Raw genomic sequence first — 21,170 nt, forward strand, 5'->3', positions numbered from 1 at the left:
TGGTAACTAGTGAGATACCCATGAGCACCCCACCCCCAACATGCATCCCCCAATGTCCCCTCTGTGTGTGTGTGTGTGTGTGTGTGTGTGTGTAGGGGGATATTTGCCTGGGGGCTTCCCTGCAAGGAACCGCCATAGAAATGCGGCAGGGACTGCAGAGCCTTTTCCCAGGGGTCCAGGGTCTGGAGGCAGAGAGCTGGGCAGAGGTGGGCCACCCAATCTTCTGGGTCGCGGCCGGATTCCCCCACACAGAATGGGGTGGGGGCGCAGGAAGCGACCCCCTCCCCCCGGCCTGCCCCAGAGAGAGAGGCTCCAGCCGAGGTAGGCAGCCACCTTACTGCCTCGAAAGCAAGGGAGCAAGCCTTGGGTGGAGGTGGGGGTGCCCCAGGGTGCGGGGAAGACGGGCCCGAGCCGCAGGCCCTCCAAGCGCCCCGCCCTCAGTCAAGGCCACGGCCCCGGCCCCGCCCCCGACCTGGCGTCACGTCCCGGCCCCGCCCCCACGCCCGGGCCTCCCCCGGGGGCGTCCCCCCGCCCCGCGCTCCGGGCTCCAGGTAGCGGCGGCCGGAGCGGCCGAGAGCGGCTGGGAGCGCTTCCCCGCCCGGGGCCGCGCGGGGGAGGAGGGGGCGGAGGGGGCGTTCCCACGGCCCCCGCCCCGCGGCCCGCGCCCGTGATGTCACAGCCGCGGCCGGCCCCGGCGTCCCCGGGGCGGCGGGCTGCGAGGAGGCGGGGGCGGCGGGAAGGGGCTCCCGAGGCATGGCCTGACCCCGGCCCCTCCCCGCCGACGCCGCCCCCCAGCCGGCCCCCCTCCGCCGGGCGAGCGTGCGCGCGGCGGCTCCGAGGGGGCGGCCCCGGGAATGGCTGCGCCCCCTTCGGCTCCCGTGCCGCGCTCGCCCTTTTACCTGCGGAGGCCGGCGCCCGGCCCGCAGTGCCCATGGGGCATGGAGGAGAGCGCGGCGGCCGGCGCGCGCTGCCGGGAGCCTCCGGGCCCCCCGCGGGCCGCCGTTCCCTGCTTCGGGATCTCGGTGCACCCGGACGACATCCTGCCCGGCGCCCTGCGCCTCATCCAGGAGCTGCGACCGCAGTGGAAGCCCGAACAAGTTCGGACCAAGGTACCCGAGCGGGCGCGCGGGCGGCGACCCGGGCATCCCTCTGGGCGTAGGTCCCGGGGGGGCGCGGCGCCGAGCAGGGGGGTTGGGGCGGGGGGTGGCATGTGTGTTTCCTGGTCCGGCCGCCTCTCGCGCCCTGCACACCCCCTCCACTCGGGCTCGCGGGCGTGCACCCCGGAGGTCCACCTGCCCGCTGTCAGCGTGCTGCGCGCGGCCCCTCCCCCGTCGCGGCGCCCTGTTGCCCCTGGCTGCCCCCCGCTGCCCCGGGCGCGTACCCAGCGGGCATGAAGCCTGCGGGCAGGAACTTTTCAGGAGCCCCCACACTCACACACGTCGCTGCCCCTTCTGCACCATGTGGTGTAGCAAAGCCTCCAGGCTCTGAGCAGCCCCTGCCGGTCCCAGAATTCAGCTGGCCCCTGCGCTGTGTGGGAGTCCTCCCCATCTCCCCTGGCTCTGGCTCAGCCTCCCACCCCACTCCGCGACACACACACACACACACACACACACACACACACGGCGCCTCCCACACCCAAATGGACACATGCGCAGGGACACAGAGATGGACACAGAGACTGCCACTGAGGAGTCTCTGGCTGGCACCCCAGCTGACCTGTGTCCTCTGAAAAAATGTGTCGCCTGCCCACCCTCCCATCCCTTCTGGGAGCTGCTTGTGGAGGAATGGCCCTAGGGGGGCCGGGGGGGGGGGGGGGGAGGCACGGGAGGCACCTGCAGCTTGTGCTGGAGTGGTAGTGGCTCCTCCTCTGGGAGGTTCTGGACCAAGTGTGGAAGCTGACAGACCCCTCTTAGGAGAAGGGTGGGTAGGTAGCATTTTCAAAATAAAAGATCTCCTTTGGAGTATGAGTGCCAAAGCATCAAGCAGGCCCGAGTTAATCCCACTACTGGCCTAGCATGCCATCTGCCAGTCCCTCCCTCTTAGGGCCTCAGTTTCCCCACCTAGAATTGGTTCAGGGGTCCTCTACAAGGCCCCTTCCAGCACTGACTCTGTGCCCTATAAATTCCATGGTTCATTCCTCCTCGTCACCCCCTTGGGGAACCTGGTCTCCCAGCCCAGGGTCCATGGTCTCTTCCGGTATGGAACGCAGAGGCCCTAAGGAGCTCTGACCACCAAAGCCCGGGGCGGGGGCGGGGGGGGGGTTGCCAACCTCAAGACTCTGGATGGGCAGGAGGGACAGCAAAACGCCCTCTGCCTACAGGCGGTGAGAGTTAGCCGGGTGGGGATGTACTCGTCCCGGGCGATCCTCTGCCACATTCTGGTCCATGGAGGTTTCCTTCAGGGCCAGGATGGAGGGGGAACGAGAGAAGGGAGCTTCTAACCCCCAAGTGGTGTGCAGATTCCCCACACAAATCCCATCCCTGGAGGTAGGCCCAGGGTGCCTGGGCTGAGCCAGAGCTGTCACTGTTTTTTGAACTCGCTAATCCATCCCAAGTGTTGGGGAGTGTCGAGCTCTATGTTAAATGAGTGTGAAGGATGGGGTTCTGTGTGGTTGTGGGCAGCCACAGGGGACAAGAGCAGAGATCCTGCCCCCACGCCCCCTGTGCTGCCCTCTCCCCATGCCAGCGCTTCACCGACGGCATCACCAACAAGCTGGTGGCCTGCTATGTGGAGGAGGACATGCAGGACTGTGTGTTGGTCCGGGTGTACGGGGAGCGGACGGAGCTGCTGGTGGACCGGGAGAACGAGGTCAGGAACTTCCAGCTGCTGCGAGCACACGGCTGTGCCCCCAAACTCTACTGCACCTTCCAGAACGGGCTGTGCTATGAGTACATGCGGGGCGTGGCCCTGGGGCCTGAGCACATCCGGGAGCCCCGACTCTTCAGGTGAGGAGGGTGCCCAGGGTCCTGTTCATCTCCACGCTTTCTCGGGCCTTGGGCTGGGGAATCCTTGGCCAGCTCCCGTGGCGTAGAGTGGTGGAGCCCATGAATGAGTCATAAGATCTGTGAACTCCCTGAAATTGCGTGAAAGATGGGTGTGTGTATGTGGATTGCTATGCAAACAGGGACGATAGCTTTGTGTAGGTTTTCAGTGGGGTCTGCTAGGAGTTCTCAAGGGAGGCGCTTGAGAACTTAGGTGAACATGGGACCAAACAAGGCACCTGGTCCCCTAAATGCGGCAGGGATCCTCTTCCTGGTCCATGGAAACATCATAGCCTTGGAGATGAAATCTGAGCCAAATCCCCAGCGGGTCAGGGAGTTTGTTCCCCCCCTGCTGCCATGAGTTCAGGTGTGCTAGGAGAACGGCCGGGTTAGTAGCCCGGAGAGATGCCATCCCTCCCGCAGTGTGAGCTCCTTCCAGATGTCCTGGCAAGGTGGGAATCCAGGTTTGGGGAGCTGCTGAGCTTCCAGAGGCTCACAGAACCCCTGGTCCCCAGCGAGCCAGTCCTGTTCCATGCCTAGATCGACAGGACCTTCAAGCCCTGAGGCTGTGGGGCCTGGTGCACTCTTCTCTGTGCTGGGCAGGGAGGTTGGGCAGGATCCACCGTCCTCCCTCCAATGCTACGGCCATGTGCAGGGCACTCAGACCAGAGTGAGTTCCCAGGTGACACTGGGGACAGTGGCACAGGGGTCTGCCCAGGGAAGGAACCTTCCAAGTTCCGAGGGGCAACAACAAAGCCCCCCCCCCCCCCCCAGGGAGTAGACCAAACACAGCTTCTTTGCTCCCCCACCTGCTGCAATTAGCCCCAAGTTAGTGTCCCTGGCCCTATTTGCAGGGAACCCCTGTCAGGCCTCCTAGGGACTTAGAGGGAGGGAATCTAAGAGCCTCCCCCTCCTCTCCAGGGCTCCTGAACGCTGCTTCTGGGGCTGCTCAGGCCCCAGCAGATTCCCTTGAGTCGTATTTTGTAGCTGTGTGTTTGTGTCTGGGTTTGGGGGATACACAAACCCACTTAAGGGGCATCTCAGGCTCCCCGCTGAGCAGCTCCACATGCACCCAGGCTGGAGAGGGAGGTCTGAGCAGGGCGGAGGGTGAGGAGCCCCTGTCCTGCTTCCCTACCAACTCCTCCCAGCTCTTGTGCAAATAGCTCCAATATTGGCAGGTCCTCGCCACGCCCAGTCTCACCACCCCTGTGCATCTGATACTGTCACTCATCCTCTCATGAACATAATTAACATTGTCAGGAAGATGAAGATGGATTTAGGTTCAATAAGAAGAACTTGACAAAATTCGGGGGAAAGCCAGAAATTGGGCGAAGTGTAGGAGGTGGCCCTTCCTTGATACCCTTCCCAGGATAGACCATTATCTTCCTGGGATAAAGGTGGGTCTTTGAGGAAAGGCAGGGGGTGGGGAGGGGGAGACCTTTGGGAGCCACTTCCCCGCGTGGCCCTGAATCCCACCCCCCAACCTGGGCCTGTTGAGGCTCTGCAGCGTAGATGCCGCGTGTTGAGGTTAGCTTTCATTGCTATTCCAGACGGCATCCCCATTGGTATTCAAGGAAACACTCTGTTCGCGTTCTGTTCGGAATCTTCCTTTGGGGAGGGAAGGCCTGGGTCTCAGGTCTGTTTCTCGCCTCGCCCACGCCCTGGGCTCCCTCCTCTTCCAGGGCCTCCGGCCTCTGAAAGCACAGCCTTCATCTCTCACCCACTCAGCTGCTGCCACACCCCCTGCCCCCTCCACCCTTTCGGAGGTGGGAGCCTTGGGGGGCCTCCAGAGGAGCCCCCCAGAGTGGCCTATTATGCTGTTGGAGATGGCCTGCCCCTTCCCCAGGACCTGGCAAGGGGCGGGGGTGTCCCTGGACAGCTCGGCAACAAGGTTTCCAACAGCCACTGCCTTTGTTGTCTTTCCTCGATTATTATTGGAGCAACAGGCAGAGGTAAAGGAAGCTTGAATGTTGGAGGCTTGGCAGCCGGTGGGGGTGGGGCTCCAGAGGGGGAGCCGGCCCAGGCCTGGGGGAGCCCAGCTGGGACCCAGGCCTCAGACGCTGGGTCCTTATCAAGGCCCTCCCTCTCTGAGGGTCAGCCCTCCACCCACCTCCCCCCTCTGCCAGCAGCCTTCCCCGGAGCTGCTTTCTCCTCTCCCCACCGCCCCTCCTTCTCTCCTGGGACCTTGGATAATGTCCACAGGAGAACTTGAAAATAGAACGCTGGTTTGTTTTGCGTCCTTGGCACCCAGCCGCCAGCATCAACTCCCTGCCACAGAGGAAGGGGCTGCCCTGGGCCCGCCTGCGTCCCTCCCCACCTTGGCCAGGCTGATAAGAGGCGGGCATTTCTCCCTGCCTGGCATTACCACCCCTGATCCCTTGGTGCCCTGCGTTCACTTGCCCCTGAGGGTCAGAGTCCAAGGGGGGAGGAGAGGCACCGCCCCCCTCCCCAGTGATCCCTCTGTCCTCAGTGGGTACATGACCTTGGGGTGGGGCAGGGTCACTGACCAGTGGCCAACAGCCCACTGCTTTGCCCTTCTGCTAGGCCAGCTCTTGTTCTGGAAAAGGACCTGCTAGGCCAAAGGCCAATCTCATTTTCATGCCTCCGCTGAGGTGCAGAGAGAGCTCTGGAAAGATATGTCATAGCCCCAGACTCTGCCCTCTGGCCAGCCCCCTCCTACAGCGGAGGGCCCCTTTCCGGTCAGGAGGGGCTGATACTCTACCCTTCCTGTTTTTTGCTGTAGGCTGATCGCCTTGGAAATGGCCAAGATTCACACCATCCACACCAACGGCAGCCTGCCCAGGCCCACCCTGTGGCACAAGATGCACACTTACTTCACCCTCGTGAAGAACGAGATCAGCCCCAGGTATGGGGATCTGGGCGGGCTCCAGGCTGCCAGGTCTCCTCCGCCTGAATGTGATCCCGCTCCCCGTTCCATTGCCCCACCCCACCCTGCAGGAGGGTTAGCGATTGCCAAGGAGAGTTGGGCCAATTGAGAAATCTGAGGACCTTGGATCCACAGTTTTAGACCCATGCATGTGCTTCTTTCTTCTTTTTTTAGTCCTCACCTGAGGATATGTTGTTGTTGTTTTCAATGATTCTAAAGCAACGGTTCTCAACCTGTGGGTCGAGACCCCTTTGGGGATCGAATGACCCTTTCACAGGGGTCGCCTAAATACATCCTGCATATCAGATATTTACATTACGATTCAAAATAGTAGCAAAATTACAGTTATGAAGTAGCAACGAAAATAATTTTATGGTTGGGAGTCACCATAACATGAGGAACTGTATTAAAGGGTCGCGGCATTAGGAAGGTTGAGAACCACTGTTCTAAAAAGAGAAGAAGAAGGGAGGGAGGGAGGGAGGGTGGGAGGGAGAGGGGGAGAGAGAGAGAGAGAGAGAAACATCTATCGGCTGCCTCCTGCACGCAGCCTGACCAGGGATCGAACCTGAGACCCTTCAATGCACGAGATGACCCTGTAAACACTGAGCAACACCGGCCAGGGCTGCTTATTTCTTTGTGAGTCTGCTGGTTGTGGCAGGGCCTAGGGTCAGGGACAGTGTCTCCAATTTTACTTAAAGGGCACCGAGGCTCAGAGCTCAGCTTTGCCCAGTGTCAGGGCTACTTGAGCTGCCTTCTAGCCGTGAGGAGGGAAGCCCGCCCTCTGGGTAAGTGGTGAGGCTGTTAAAACCAGTCAGAAGTCAGCTCATCAGCTGAGAAGGCCTTGGGACATCGAGACTCCTGCTGCTTGTCTGGATGCCTCTCATCCCCTCGTGCCCCACCCGCACCCCCACCCGCTCCTGGCAACCTTGCTTTCCACCTTATTCCAACTGAGCTTGCTGTTTCCTCTCTGCTCTTTCCATCATCATCGTGACATCACCTTTCCCCAGATAAGACAGGACTCCCAGATAAGCCATCTGAGAGCCCTTCTATCCTCCAGGTACCTGACTCACCCGCTTACCCTTGAGTGTTGAGTCAACAATGGGGGCAAGGAAGAAAGAGGGGTGTCACCCTGCCCGCCCCCCCCCCAAAAAAAGGCTTGAACACCCTTTTTCCAGATGTTCATGGGATGGGGTGCACAGGTCTGAGGACAGGGTACCTTCTTCCCTCCTTGAAGATGACAAGACATTAATGGCATCTCTCCCGATCGTGTGCCCCTGTCACACTCTTGCACACAGGATGCCTTATCTGGTCCTCCCACTTAAGGATTATCAGACGCTGCTTTGGGACTGTGTGTCCAGCATGGCTCATGTTGAGACCTTCTATGTCAAGTGTTATCTCTGGGACAAGAGCCGCCTTGCCTCTTAGGACTAGAACAGCACACAGAGGGTAGGACCCCCTGGCATCTCAGCCAACAGGACCTGAGATCCCCCAGCCCACCTCTTCCATTTGACGGATTAAGAAACTGAGACCCTGGGTGAGGATAGGACTTGCCCAAGGTCATTGCTATCAGTGGCAACTCGAGGACTAGAGTCCAGGCCTGATGCTCAGGCATAACCCTTGCCACTGCAGCTTCCTTTGAATCTGTGGTCACTGTGTATCCTTTAGGGGTGGGGGGGGTGGCGGGGGAGTGACCTTGTTGGGAGGAGAGTCTTCCCTGGAGAAGAGCTGACCAACTCCCTTTGTTCTTGTCACACTTTTGACCTTGGGCAAATCAACTTGCTTAACTTTCTTAAGCCTCTTTAGGGGGTGATGCCCGCCCTGCCCTTGCCCACGATACCCCAGAGCAGGCTGTGATGAGCAACCACTCGGACAAGATGCAGCACCTGAGTCCTGTAATAACCCTGTCTCATAATTTTCCTAATAACCCTGATGTAGTCCATCCTTCATTTCACCAACACGGATTGATGGGGATTTAAAACAATAAAAATACCAAGGTGGCATTGGCTCTGCCCACAGAAGCTTAGGGACCCTCTGGATAAAGAGGACCCGCCCATGCAGAGCCATAGAAGGAGGCAGGGTGTGTAGTGCGCGCCAGGGGTGGGAGAACCAGGGACGGTCTTCCTGGCAGAGATGGGAAGGGAGGCGCTCTGGCTGGAGGAGGGGGCCTGAGCACAGCTTGCTCGTGGATGAGGGGTAGACGAGTTGGCTGGAGCAGATCTTCAGGAAGGGTTGGGAGGGGTCTGGAGAGAGAGAGAGCTGCAGGGGTCGTGTGAGCTGGAGCTAGAGTGTGAGGGGGCCTTTAAGGTCAGGTTAAGGAAGAAAGATTCAATTTGGCCTCGGTGGAAAGTAATTGTGAAGGTGTTTGAGCTGGGGACTCAGGTCAGTAACCTGCCCAGGACGTGGTGGAGGTGGGAGTTAGGGAAGCAGGGATTGGGGTAGGGAGAGCAGCTGGAGGAGTGTTAAAATGGAATGGGCAACAAACAGTTAGAACTAGGTGAAAGGTGAAAGTCGCTGATGTGCGGGAAGGCTAAATAGCCATCTCAGACACTGAATAAAGAAAAATTGAATTTATTTAAGGAAACGGAGGCAGAGGATGAGGATATCCAAAGGGAAGGGCTACCCAGCACTGAGCCAAAGGGTATTGGGTCCATGATGACGGCAAAAATACACCTAGGACAGTGACACAAGGAAGGGCATGGAGGAAGCCAGCGGAGAGCCTCTGCTGGGCTGCTCTGGCTCAGTGCAGGGAACCTGCCTTGGAGACAGGTTCAGGGAGTGGCCCCGGACGAGCTGCCGCTGCCTGTTGCACCCCTGGTTGGGGTCTCTTATAGGGAAGAGGGGAAGGGAATGGCAGGGCGTGCTCCTTGGAGGGAGAGCACTGGGCGTGCTGGGGCCCTCGTCCTGAGAGTTTTTCTCTCTCTTGCAGGTGGAAATCCTAGGGGAGGTCTCGTGGGGGTGGGGGGGGGGAAGTTCTCAATAGAATATTCATCAGCCTTCCAGGTGTGCTTTTTTAGGTCGTGGTCTCCACTGATTGGTTGCCGTCAGGGCAGGGTCATTAGTCAGTTTAGCTGGTCCTGAGGCAGCCAGAGTGGCACTTGTCTGGTTTTGCTGCTTTTCTGGGCCTGGAGCTGAAATACAACTGAGGCCTAGATGTTATCTTCAGGGAGGAAAAGGTCATGATCAGTGATATGCTAGGGGAAGATAGGTTACCCCGGGTACAAGGTTCTTGTTTCCCAGTTTTTTTTTAAAATATATTTTATTGATTTTTTACAGAGGGGAAGGGAGAGAGATAGAGAGTTAGAAACATCGATGAGAGAGAAACATTGATCAGCTGCCTCCTGCACATCTCCTACTGGGGATGTGCCCACAACCCAGGTACATGCCCTTGACCGGAATCGAACCCGGGACCTTTCAGTCCATAGGCCGACGCTCTATCCATTGAGCCAAACCGGTTTCGGCTCTTGTTTCCCAGTTTTACCCCTTGCTAGGCTTCCGGGGCCTTCTGCCCTGGTGAGTTTCTGTGCCTGGCCCCTCTTCCTTGCTCCGCTCATGTCTAACACTGGGGTTCCCCCAGCCTGAGCATGAGGTTCCCTTGGGTGCTTGCTCAGTGCAGGTTCTGACCCTGGAGAGTGATGGGAGGTCTTACATGGGCCTCTCGGCGCCCGCATTTCAGAGGCTCCTTGGGTGATTCTGAGGCCCGGGAGCCAGGGGCCCCTTGGAGGGGCACTGCCCCCTGCAGCCTCGGGGTGGAGTGGGCCGAGTCAGAGACCCTGTGGAAATAGTGGTAGCCTAGGCGTCCGGGTAGGCATGGCAACAAGAGGAGACTCAGATAGGCTGAGTGGTGTGAGGGCAAAGGTCATGTAAGTGAACACTTAGAAAGTCCACCCTTCCCCACTCCGATCCCGAGAGCTGAGTGGGCACTGGCCAGGCGTCAGTCCCTTCATCAGGAAGAACCCCAGGCCCCGTCACCCGCCCCTGCGGCCTCGGAGGGACAGGAGCCGCCGCCTGGCGTGTGAAGGTCTCCGAAGTGCCCCCCCTGCCAGGCCCTCAGCCCTGGAGAGGATGGTGGTGTCGGGGCTGAGGGACGCTGCGCTGGCGATGGTCCAGGTGCTCGGGGGAGGGAGGGAGGTCAGGAGTGTTCCCACGGTAACCATCTGTGTGGCCTTGGGGTGGGTAGTGTGGGGGTCAGACAGAGGTCAGGGCCTGGGCAGCAGGCATCTTGGATGGCAAAGCCATGTTTTTCAAGCTGAGACCTGGGCAAAGCGAAGGAGGCCTCCTCGGTTTTATCTTTGGATGGTCTCCGTCCAAGAAAAAGGAGAATCTTAAAAAAAAAAAAAAAAAGGTAGCTTCTTAGGGCGAGCCAAGAGGGAAATGCATGCTATGCAGCCTGTGGCTGCAGATAAACTCCAGTGAAGTGGGGGTGGCAGGCGGGAGGCCTCCCTGACAGCCCCTAACAGATGCCTGCGCTCCCAGGGGCCTGTGCTCCAGGGGGCACCGGGCCTTCCTGGTTAGAGGCCTGGCTTGATGCCCATCCTTGGACAGGCGGAGGGTCTAGCTGTACAGGAGACACCTGAGGCTGGAAGGAAGGCTGCCCTTCCTTGAGCCTCAATTTCCCCATGCGGCTGGTCTGGAGACCTCGGATCCTCTTTAGCTTTGACCTTCTCAAAGTGTGAGGCAGTCTGCCCCTCACCCATCTCCGGGGGGACGTGGGGACACGTTAGATGCCGAGGACTCTCCCACACATTCCGGTGTCTGGCTGGGGGTGTGGGCACCCGTGGGAGCATCGGGCGGACCTCTCTCCTTCTCACCCCCCTGCACATCCTCTCGCTGCCCCGGACCAGAGAGCACACAGGAGATGCATGCGTGGAAACACGCCGCCAGCCCCTCCCCTCCTCCCACGCGTGGTTCTGGGGTTCTAAGGCCTGTGCTGACTCCTTGGCTCTTTAGTGTGCACGGAACCTGTGCTTCCTGGGACCGCAGTTCAGAGCTTCTGTGCACAGCGTCTCCTCGTCAGCTTCCCAGGCCTCTGGGAGGCCCATTCATTCACTCCTCAGCGGCAGTGCCTGTGTGTGCTGGGGGGGGGGGGGGGGGGGCAGAGGGGCTCCAGGTGCTTTGTTCCTGCCCTCAGGTGGCCCACACCATCCGGCCCCTCAGGGCTCTGGGACAAGGAAACACACTCCTGGTTCAGGGTGGAAGGCACGATATCGGGGAGCTACACCGCCAGTGCTTCCCTCTGGACGGTCCCCATGTGCCCTAGGCCTCGCAGGAGGGAGCTCAAGAAGCACCCTCTTTGCTTGCTGCTGTGGCTGCATGGCTGCCTGTGGGATATGAAGTGAAACTATCTGATCCCGGTGCCGCCGGCTGCCAGAGTGTGAGGGACACGGACCAGCACATCTCTGCCTCCCCCGGAGCGTGCCAGCGCTCCAGCCCTGCCGGGCCCTTCATCTGAGGAACTTTGCAGGGAGCCTTGTTTTAGAGCGGCCCCTGCCCCAGGAATCCTCCCTGCATCCCCCTGCGTCCTAAGAGCAGGTCTGTGCACCCTGCCCGGCTGCCGCTGTCCTTACTCGGAGATGCGTGCGTTCGGTCACTCATCCTCACCTCCCCATCCTCCCTGCGCCTCCTTCAGTACCTCCCTGTCTCCTTCACGAAGGAGCAGGGATGCCCTTCCGTCAGGGATGATGGTGCTTTGCAAAATGCTTTGAAGCCAATGTTTCCATCAGCTTCTTAGAGTAACCACGGGCCATCAGGACAGGAAGCCCTAGTGCCATTTTGCAGATGACAAGAGATTGGCCATATGTCCAGGCTCCCTCTGCAGTACGAGGTCATGAGGAGGCCAGAGCTCAGGGCTTTGGAGGCCAAGTCCCTGCCTGTCCGCTTTCAGCCACCCCCCCCCCTCCTCAGTCCCCCCTCCACGGTCCCCTCTCTCGCCCCCCAGCCTTTCCGCAGACGTCCCCACGCTGGAGGTGCTGGAGCGGGAGCTGGCCTGGCTGAAGGAGCACCTGTCCCAGCTGGGCTCCCCTGTGGTGTTCTGTCACAACGACCTGCTCTGCAAGAACATCATCTACGACAGCACTAAAGGTGCGGCTGCGTCAGCCCGGGCGGCGGCAGGGTTCTGCTCCCCAGGCTGGTCCCGGGACAAGCACAGGAGACTTTTCACTTGGCTCTTAAGTTCATTTGTAGGAGAGAAATGGAAAAGGAAGCAAATTCCCCTTAGAAAAGTCTGTGCCAGGAAAGGGCTCACCGGCAGGGTGTGTGGAGGTCTTTCATGTCAGGGCGCCCGAGCGACACCCCGCCACAATGCTTTGGGCTTCCCACGCCTTCTCGGCTGTTTCAAGCCTTCCGGTGGCCTGACCTGAGCTTCCCCCAGGGAACCCTTTTGCTTTATTTTTATTATTATTATTATTTTTAAATATATATTTTTATTTCAGAGAAAGGGACAGGGAGAGAGAGGTAGAAACAGCAATGATGAGAGAGAATCATTGATCAGCTGCCTCCTGCACACACCCCCACCCCCACTGGGGACCGAGCCTGCAACCCAGGCATGTGCCCTTTACCTGAATTGAACCTGGGACCCTTCAGTCCGCAGGCCAATGCTCTATCCACCGAGCCAAACCGGCGAGGGCGGGAGCCCTCTGGTTTAAATCTGGCCCTCGACCATGCTGAGGACAGATGTCTTTACATGGGGAGAGTCCCAGGGACTAGCTCTGTGAGAGGGACAGCTGGAGTGGGGGAGGGCAGGTGGACAGATGGACAGACAGAAGGAAGCAGCTGAAGAATGCTGCTGAAGAGGTTGGGTGAGGCCAGCTTGCTGCGAGGCCAGCACAGGAGCGGTGAACTGCGCACAGCGTGACCGGGCTTGTCCAGGTCTCCAGGGCCGACCTCCGCGCTTCTCTACCCCACAGGTCACGTACGGTTCATTGACTATGAATATGCCGGCTACAACTACCAAGCTTTTGACATTGGCAACCATTTCAATGAGTTTGCAGGTGAGAGGGGCGTTGCTCTTTGGCCTGCGTCCAACATTCCCTCTGTATGTTGGCTGGCCAGGTCAGGGAGAGGATGGGAGGGGTCCTGTACTTGGGGGTGGAGCCTAGACAGCCCCTGTCCTCCAAAATACCCCAGCTCTGGGGCGGGGAGGTGGATGGGGAGACACAGCCTGCACTGGAGAGCACCAGGTCTCCTGGGGGAGGCAGGACCCACCTACACAGAGCACACCTGTGGCCAATCTGGCAGTGTGACTTAGAAAAAGACCCCTTTCTCTGGGTACATGCAGCCCTCGCCAGCTGGGCCAGCACAGGACACCCTCAGCCTCGACTCACCCCCTTGCCCAAGCTCCTTTCTGCCCAGTGCAACCTGCAGGCTTGTAGACGAGGGCCCAGCAGGCAGGTAAGGAGCAGAACAAGCTGTAAGCAGCTACTTGCCTGGGGGCATTATGAAAAGAACCTCCTTGCAACTAGTTAAAGTATGTCCTCTGCAGCTTGGCTCCTGACTTTAAATGCTGGCTCTGGTGCTTGCTGCCTGACCCTTGCCTTCTCTGTGCCTCTGTAGAATGGAGATAAAACACTAGGACCTGCTTCATAGTATCCATATGAGACACACACACACACAAGTACGGCACATGCTAAGCAGATATTAGCACTGGCTGCTGATACCAGGACAGGAAGCCTTCTGCAGCCCGGAGACTGGAGCAGGGCTGGATGGTGGATGCGGAAGTGTTTCCTGGGAGTAGGCAGTGTGTACACAGAATCAGTGTGTAGGGAAGCAGGGTGATTGTGTCCAGCTTGAGAGCTTGTTAAAAAACAATTCCGTAGGGTGAAAAGCTACTCCCTGACACTGGGGTTGGAGGGACACCCCAGGATGGCGGTGTGAGGTGCTCAGCAGCCCCTGAGGCTTAGGATAAGCCTCACCTGGCCCAGCTTCAGCCACTCCGCAGCCCAATCTAGGCCAATCACGACCCTTCTGGGACCCCAGCTGACCAGGTCTGTTGGCCTATCGAGTGCTAATTGCACCAGAGGCTCAGCTGGGCAGAGCAGCTGAACTGTGGGGGTGGCACGAGCTGAAGCTGGCATCTGCAGGGCACTGGGGCCGTGCATGCTCAGCTGCCAGGCCCGCTGACCTTTCCAGAAGGGATCATCCTTAAGCATGTTAAGTCCTTCTCACCCGCCACACAGAGCGAAGTCCAGCTGGAATGTCTCCCCAAAGGGCAGATTGCGTCCTGCTCCTAAGTTGAGAATGAAGGAGGAGGACTGAGCATGGGGGAGGGAGGAGGGCTAAGGAGGAGAGTGGGAGCTGGGGAGAGGGACCTCCAGGGTTCATGGGAACCAGGGGGCCTGTTACTGGGAGCTGGAAATCGGTGTTCCCATCCTGAACCCACCTCTAACCAGCTGCCTGACCTTGAGCAAATGGCTTCTCTCTGAGCCTTAGTTTCTGCATCTGCACAAGGAGATTCCTCCTAGCCGTGCTCTTGGGGCCCTGGGCGACGGAGTGTGTTTCTCCAGAAACCTAAGGGAAGGAAAGAAGAGGGAGGAAGAGACCAGGGAAGGTGGTCCAATCCTAATTCTGTCTTAAATAAACTGCTGCTTTCTGTGCCAGCTCTAAAGCCCGGCCTCTGCCACTGTGCCCAGGATGTGCCCAGGTGCGGGGCTGGCAGCTTGAGGACTCCAGGAAGGGCAGGCCAGAAGGGATGGAGGCCACCCAGTCCTGGCTGTTCCCCAGTCCCCTGGAGAATTGGGTGGGGGCAGGTGCCTTGGAACCTGTTGTGAACACTGTGCGTGATGTTTGAGTAGCCGGCCCACAGGAAGCAGCGTTTGAGTCACACAGAGCCCTTCGTTTGCCACGGAGAGATTTGGGCCCATGAGAGGAAAGGGCTTGTCCGAGGTTAACTGGAGGTCAGCATGGACCTAAGACAGCTGAGCCCTGACTCAGTGCTGTGCCCCAGATGTGACATCGTGTTATTTAGGGCACGGGGGAGACAGTGGTGCTAAGGGGGTCCCCATCACGCCCAGGACTATCCCTTGCCCCTCAACCAGTTCTGCTTCTCTCAGTGCCCCAGATGGGGTGGGGGTCGACCCTCTACACATTACAGGCAACCAGCAGGCTGCATTCCTAGGCCCCGCCCAGCGAAGCAGGGAACACCTGAGCTGGAGGAGGCCCCAGGTGAGCCTTCTCCCAGCCCCTTCGGTGATGCCGCCTCCCTCCCACCAGGTGTGAATGAAGTTGATTACTGCCTCTACCCTGCGAGGGAGACCCAGCTACAGTGGCTGCGCTACTACCTGCAGGCACAGAAGGGGATGGCCGTGACCTCCAGCGAGGTGCAGCGGCTCTACGTGCAGGTCAACAAGTTTGCCCTGGTGAGTGCGTGCGGCTTGGTGGCTGGCAGGGAGCAGGGCAGGGCAGAGCCAGGAGGTGGGACAGGGACCCACCCCCAGCTCCTGCCTCTCACAGCCTCGTGGTGGAGGAAACAGAGCCAGGCCCAGGTGTGAGGTCCCGGGGAACCCTACCCTGGAGGTGAGATCGAGGAAGAGCCCTCTTAGGCACCCCCATAATATAAGGTGCCCTGTTCCCTGCTTCCCCCACCCCCTCAAGTCTAGGTTCTCCCTTTCCTGGAAACTACTTCCAGGAAATCTCAGCTTCCTATGTTAGCAGTTCTCTCACTTGGACCAGAAGTTCTTTCTAGTGTCTAACCTTAATCTTCCATGCTACAGTTAAACACACCCCTTCTTTTCTATAGCCTTTGGAGGAGATAGAGAATGAGTGTTAGCTCTAATCCTCCTTGTTAGCGTCCTCTGCTGACTCAGAGCTCGGTAAGCCTCTCCCGTCAGGCTCTTCCTGCTCCGATTACTGTGCTGTCGGTTCTTGACCCGTGTGCCGCTCACTCGGGGTCATGGTCCCTGCCAGGTGTCCGCTGGTGTGTGCCCAGGAGCACGCTAACTAGTCTTACTAGTGTCAGCCATGCGTAAGCAAGTAAGTCAGCTGCCCCGAATTTCACAATCCACCGAAGAGCTGAAGTAAAATCGGTGCTTACCTGGGAGTTCAGCTGCCCTTTCTGCCCTCACGGCACAAAGCTGGTTCTCCTTCAGGCTCTTCCTCCTGGCTTGTTTCCCTCAGTGCCTTTCTCTTGCTAAAGTTTCTCGTGGTCACTCAGACTTGCGAATTGGTCTACGCCCCCTTTAAATCCTGAAAAAGGCAGAAAGTGGAGGGAGGTGCTGGATAGTCAACCCCAGAGCAAGCAGGACTTGGGCTGAGGTGGGGGACCCCAGCAGGAAAAGTACTGGTGTCACCGCTGTTTGTTGGGGGGCAGCCGGAAGCTCGGCTCTCTGGCTTCCTGAACCTGGGGTGACCTCGGCCCCTGGGCGCCTCTGGCTCTGGGGGAAACAGTTGAAAGCGCAGGGTCCAGATTCTGGCTTCTTATTCCCACATCTACACTCATTTTCCAGCTCGACCACCTCCTGTTAGAAGGTAGGGAAAGGTCACTTTAAGGGGTCGTCTAGCAGACCTGGCCTGGATGGCCATGTGGCTGGGGCACTAGCCCCCACCCCCTCCTGGACCTGTTGGCCCTGAAGCCTTGAGGAGGAGCTTCCCTGGCGCGGACGCCAGGGGTAACCTCTGTGTGGGCCGGGAGCACCATCTCGCCGACCCCCCGAGGGGGTTGGGGGGAGAACCGACTCTGCTTGCCTTCTGCTCGAGGGAGTGGAGTCCCCAAATGCCACCTGGTGACCTCGCCGTGTCCCTGCCAGCGTCCTGGTTCTGTGTTTGCCAGAGAGACTGCGCCCCTCGTGTACCCGGGGTCGGGGACGGGCTTGGGAGGATGCCGAGCCCCCCTCTGCTCTGTTTGCAGGCATCTCACTTCCTCTGGGCGCTCTGGGCCCTCATCCAGAACCAGTTCTCCACCATCGACTTCGATTTCCTCAGGTGAGACTCGGGGCCGGGGGCAGGGCGGCGGGGGGAGGAAGCTGAGGGTGTGGGGGCAAAGGACAGCCCAAATGGAACGTCCAGAGTCCACGCCTCTGCCAACGTGTCCCCACCAGCCAGCCAGGGCCAGGGGTCAGTGCTCCGGGGGAGGTCAGCAGCAGGTGCAGCTCTAGAAGGAGCCTGGAGTTCATGCACCTGCCCTGCCTGGCGGGCGGGCGATTACACTTTCCCTGCCTCCTCCTGCAGCTCTAGGGCCCTGGCCACGGGGCTGGTGGGGAATGGGGTGGCTGCAAATCAGTCTGAAAGGTCATGAGCCCAGCCGTCATTCCTTAGCAGAGGGGTCAGCGTTCCCGAGTGACTTGCTGAGGCCACTGGGTGGTTTCGTGCTTGCTGTGGGGGCTGTCAGACCCCACTCCTCCTTCAGTGGCCCCCAGGGATGCGCTGCAGGCTGTACTCGGATGCAGACTCCACGGGGGTGGGGGTGGGGGGGGTTACATCATGTGGGTACATATGCCCCTAAGGGCCAGGAATCACTTTGTTCTTCATTCTGGTCCAGTCTCCTCACCTGTCTCCTCCCCATCCATCCTGGTTTCAGAGTGTCCACAGCCATTAGAGGTAGGCGGTCAAAAGCACAATGAGCTACAGCACCATCAGGATGGCTACTCTCAGATAAACAGAACATAAGTGTTGGCAAGGACGCGGAGAAACGTGCTGTCCGTGCAACGACTGTGGGAAGCGATACTGTTCTTCCTCACCAATTAGAGTGACTGTGTGACCCAGCAAGCTCACTGCTGGGGAGAAGGGGTGAAATCAGGGGCTCAGAGGGGTACCTTGACGCCCATGTTCTCAGCAGCATTTTTCACAATAGCCAAGAGTAGAAGCACCCCATGCCCATCGGTGGATGAATGGGTCAACAAAATGTGGTGAATTCATGCACTAGAACATTGTTCAGCCTTAAAAAGGAGATCACATCACATGCTACCATACGAATGGACCTGAGGACATTGTGCTACGTGAAATAAGCCCGTTACAAACACAGAAACTGTGGGATCCCACTCTGAGATAACTTCACAGGAACAGAAAGTAGAGTGGTGGTGCCAGGGGCTGGGGCGGGGACAGGGAGAGTTGCCGTTGGAGGGGTACAGAGGGTCAGTTTTGTAAAATGAAGTCCTCGAGATCTGTTGCTCAACAGTATGAATGCACTTAACATTGCTGAACTGCAAAACATCAAAAATGACCTTGTTGGAGAAGAGTAGGTTTAGTCTGTGCTGAGAAGAAAGTAAAATTATAATTGAAGTTAAAAAAAAAAAATCAGCCTGGGCTGGGTCGACCTGCACACACCTGGGTGGGCTGCGCTGGGGAGCGGCTGTGTGAGCCCCAGCACGGCTCCCCTCCTCACCCCAGCTCCCTTCCCTGTCTTCGGCAGGTACGCAGTGATCCGATTCAACCAGTACTTCAAAGTGAAGCCTCAGGTGTCCGCCTTGGAGATGCCAAAGTGACCCGCGCCTCCCTCCTTCCTCTCCCCATCTGCCTGGCAGGCTGGTTCTCCGGGACTGGGCTCTGTTCTGGGGTCTGCACCCTCGGACAAGGTGGGAGAGGGGCCAGGTGGGTATCCGGGGAGAAGGCTGCCAGCCCCTCGTGGGCGCTGCTGGGACCACATTCTCTTGTTTGGAGGCGCTGATGGACCTAGCTCTGGGGGTCCCCTTGACCTGGCCAGACCTGGGGGTGGGGGTGCCTGCAGCAACCAGAACTCAGACCACAGCCACCCCTGGGAAGCCAGTGTTCACAGCCCCAGGCCAGGCTGGAGTCTGGGCTGCCTTAGCAGGGTCTTCGACCCCCCTGGCTTGGGGAGGGGGACAGTTGGGAGGGTCCTTTCTACCTCCAGTGCCCTGAGCCTGCAGCCACCTCCCACAGGCCCCATGTGGGAGGTGTGGGGCCCAAACCAGCACCATGCCAACTCTGACAGGTAGATGTACATATTTGGGGGGGGGGGGGAGGGTTCTAGAAGGGTTTGAGACCTCCCTAGCAACTGCCTCATCTGCGATCGTTCTCAGAGCCAGATCCAATCAAATAGCCCCTCCCCAAACCTCAGTCCAGGGGCTCATCCTGTGCCCTCTGCTCTGCGCTGTCCCTCTGCAGCCTGCTGGGAGGAAGGCCAGAGAGCGCCAACGTCCTGGGCCTCCGGAGCCTGGCTCTACTTCCTGCTGTGGCTTGGCCAGAGGGGAAGGGCCAGCAGCCTTGTTCCTCCCCCTGCCTCCCCGGGATCGGTCTCTCCATGGCCACCCACTTGGGGTGGACTAGTGGGAGTCAAGGAGCAGGCCCGGGCCCAGGGCTCTCCTGGCAGGCTGCAGCCTGGGCAGGATCTGGCTGAAGGTGCCGACATCATTGTCTGACTCTCAACAGTCTCCACCTCCTTTCTGCCCTCGCAGCCTGGGCCCAAAAAGTAATTCATTTGTAAATTATCTTGATTTTTCTGCATTAAAATGGCCATTCTGGACCACTCTGTGTCTGAGTGCAGCTGAGGAGGCTTTGACTGGAGGGTGTGGTTAATATGCCTGTGGTGGGGGTGGGGGGAGTGTTCCAGCCCCCCTGGGGTCCCCTCAGGTAAGCCAGGTGTCCCCTGCACTGGACGCACCTGGCCTAGCTGGCCCTGGCTCCTGGTTTGGGGTAGATCTGGGCAGGGCTGGTGGTTTCTGCCTTTGACCATCTTGCTAGACTCAGTTGGCTCTGGGAGGATGTGGACTCCTAGAGCGTGGCTTTACCCAGAGGTTGAACCAGTGGGACACTGAAGGGTATTGGACCACTTCTACCGTGGTCCTCGGCTCTGCTCTGCCTGGAACCAGTCTGTCACTTTCAGGAGGCTAGAGGGAAGGGAGGCAGGAGCTCCAGGTGAGCTGGGGTGCCCGTCTCAGCAGCCCAGATTGCTAGGGCTGCCCTCCCAAGACTGGGTAGCAGTGCCTCCAGGCACCCCCTCCCCCCCAAAAGTGCCCTGTGCCCTTAGGGGCAGTATTGGCCCCTGTCAGGTGGACTCTGGCTGTTTGGCTTTTGCCTGCAGAAGTGCCAGAGTTCCATGGCAACTGCTGAGCCGAGCTGGCCTGCAGCCGGAACTGCCTCCAAGGTCCCGGTGACCCGCTGTGGCTTGGCCCCAGGGGTGCCAGCGGCACAGGGGTGGTGCCAGGTCTGGGCAGGGCAGGCCCTGAGGGTTCTCTGTGTGGTCAGGTGGTCATGGTGTAGCCCTCCTGTGGACTGAATGGCAGTGCCTGCTCTCTGTTCCTCTCAGATCCACCTCCGGAGCTGAGGGCAGGAATGACCATCCTCCCGGGCCTTGATGCCATAGTGTCGGAGATGGTGTTGCAGTGGTGAGCAGGGAATGGCTGGTCCAGGGACCCCCAGGTACCGTTCTGGCCCCTACCGCCCCTGGTCACCACTCACGAGGGTGTTAACCTGCAGGCACCATCCTTCTTCTTTGGAAAAGCATCCTTATTCCTCAATTCTCCAGGGAAGAGGGCAGGTGGGGCAGGCAGGGAGGGTGAGAGTTTAGGCCAGCGGTTCTCAACCTGTGGGTCGCGACCCCTTTGGCGGTCTAACGACCCTTTCACAGGGGTCGCCTAAGACCATCCTGCATATCAGATATTTACATTACGATTCATAACAGTAGCAACATTGCAGTTATGAAGTAGCAACGACAATAATTTTATGGTTGGGGGTCGCCACAACATGAGGAACTGTATTTAAAGGGCCAGAAGGTTGAGAACCACTGGTTTTGGCACATCCGTCCCCCCACAAGCCTTGGAGTCCCACCATCACTCCAGACCAGCAGCACCCAGGCCACCTTTTAGACCCAGCAGGCACTGGTTAGGGTTCATCTGCTGGGCTCGGACCCTTGGCCTGGGCAGGGGGAAGTGGAGGCAGAGAATGAACTTGTAACCCAGCCTTCCTGGTCATGATTCAGGACACTCTGTTTCTGGTCTTGCAACCAACCCACCTGCCCCCATCCTGCCTCTCCTGGCAGGGGGTGGGGCTCCAGGGCACCCAGACTCCCAGGGAGGGGAGGGCTTTTCCGGTCCTAAAATCACGCAGGGTATGTGGCTGTCTCTGCAGCTGCAATGAGGTGAGGAAGAGGATTCCCAGAGTGGGAGGGGGCAGTCTTGGCCTCAGGCTCCGAGTCCAGAGGACCTGGGAGTAGGGAAGCAGGAGGAACTCGGGCTGGCAGGGGGTGAGGGTGAGCACAGCTGGGAGTGTCCTGCCCAGGCTCCCTGCGTTTGGTTTGGAGCAGAGTGGTGGTGGAGACTGGAGGGGTGGAGGCAGATGGACAGAAGTTGAAATGAGCAACTCTCCCATGTGACCACTAGAGGGCAGGCGCTGCAGCCAGCCGGGCTGCTCTTCCCCAG

The 21,170-nt window shown here is 59.1% G+C and overlaps 1 protein-coding gene across 1 annotated transcript; it reads left to right on the top strand.

Annotated features, from left to right (window-relative positions):
* The first annotated feature begins 717 nt into the window (after positions 1-717).
* Positions 718-18,384, top strand: ETNK2 (ethanolamine kinase 2). The gene is made up of 8 exons (XM_070397046.1): positions 718-1,109; positions 2,686-2,945; positions 5,725-5,847; positions 11,804-11,946; positions 12,771-12,854; positions 15,073-15,218; positions 16,706-16,779; positions 18,206-18,384. The coding sequence occupies exons 1-8, from the start codon at positions 855-857 to the stop codon at positions 18,276-18,278; spliced, it is 1,158 nt and encodes a 385-aa protein (XP_070253147.1). The 5' UTR covers positions 718-854; the 3' UTR covers positions 18,279-18,384.
* Positions 18,385-21,170: the final 2,786 nt, after the last annotated feature.

The sequence above is a fragment of the Myotis yumanensis genome, unplaced genomic scaffold (genome assembly GCF_028538775.1).
Source record: "Myotis yumanensis isolate MYYU_CA2020_CCGP unplaced genomic scaffold, mMyoYum1.0.hap1 SCAF_17, whole genome shotgun sequence".
Taxonomy (NCBI): Eukaryota; Metazoa; Chordata; class Mammalia; order Chiroptera; family Vespertilionidae; genus Myotis; species Myotis yumanensis.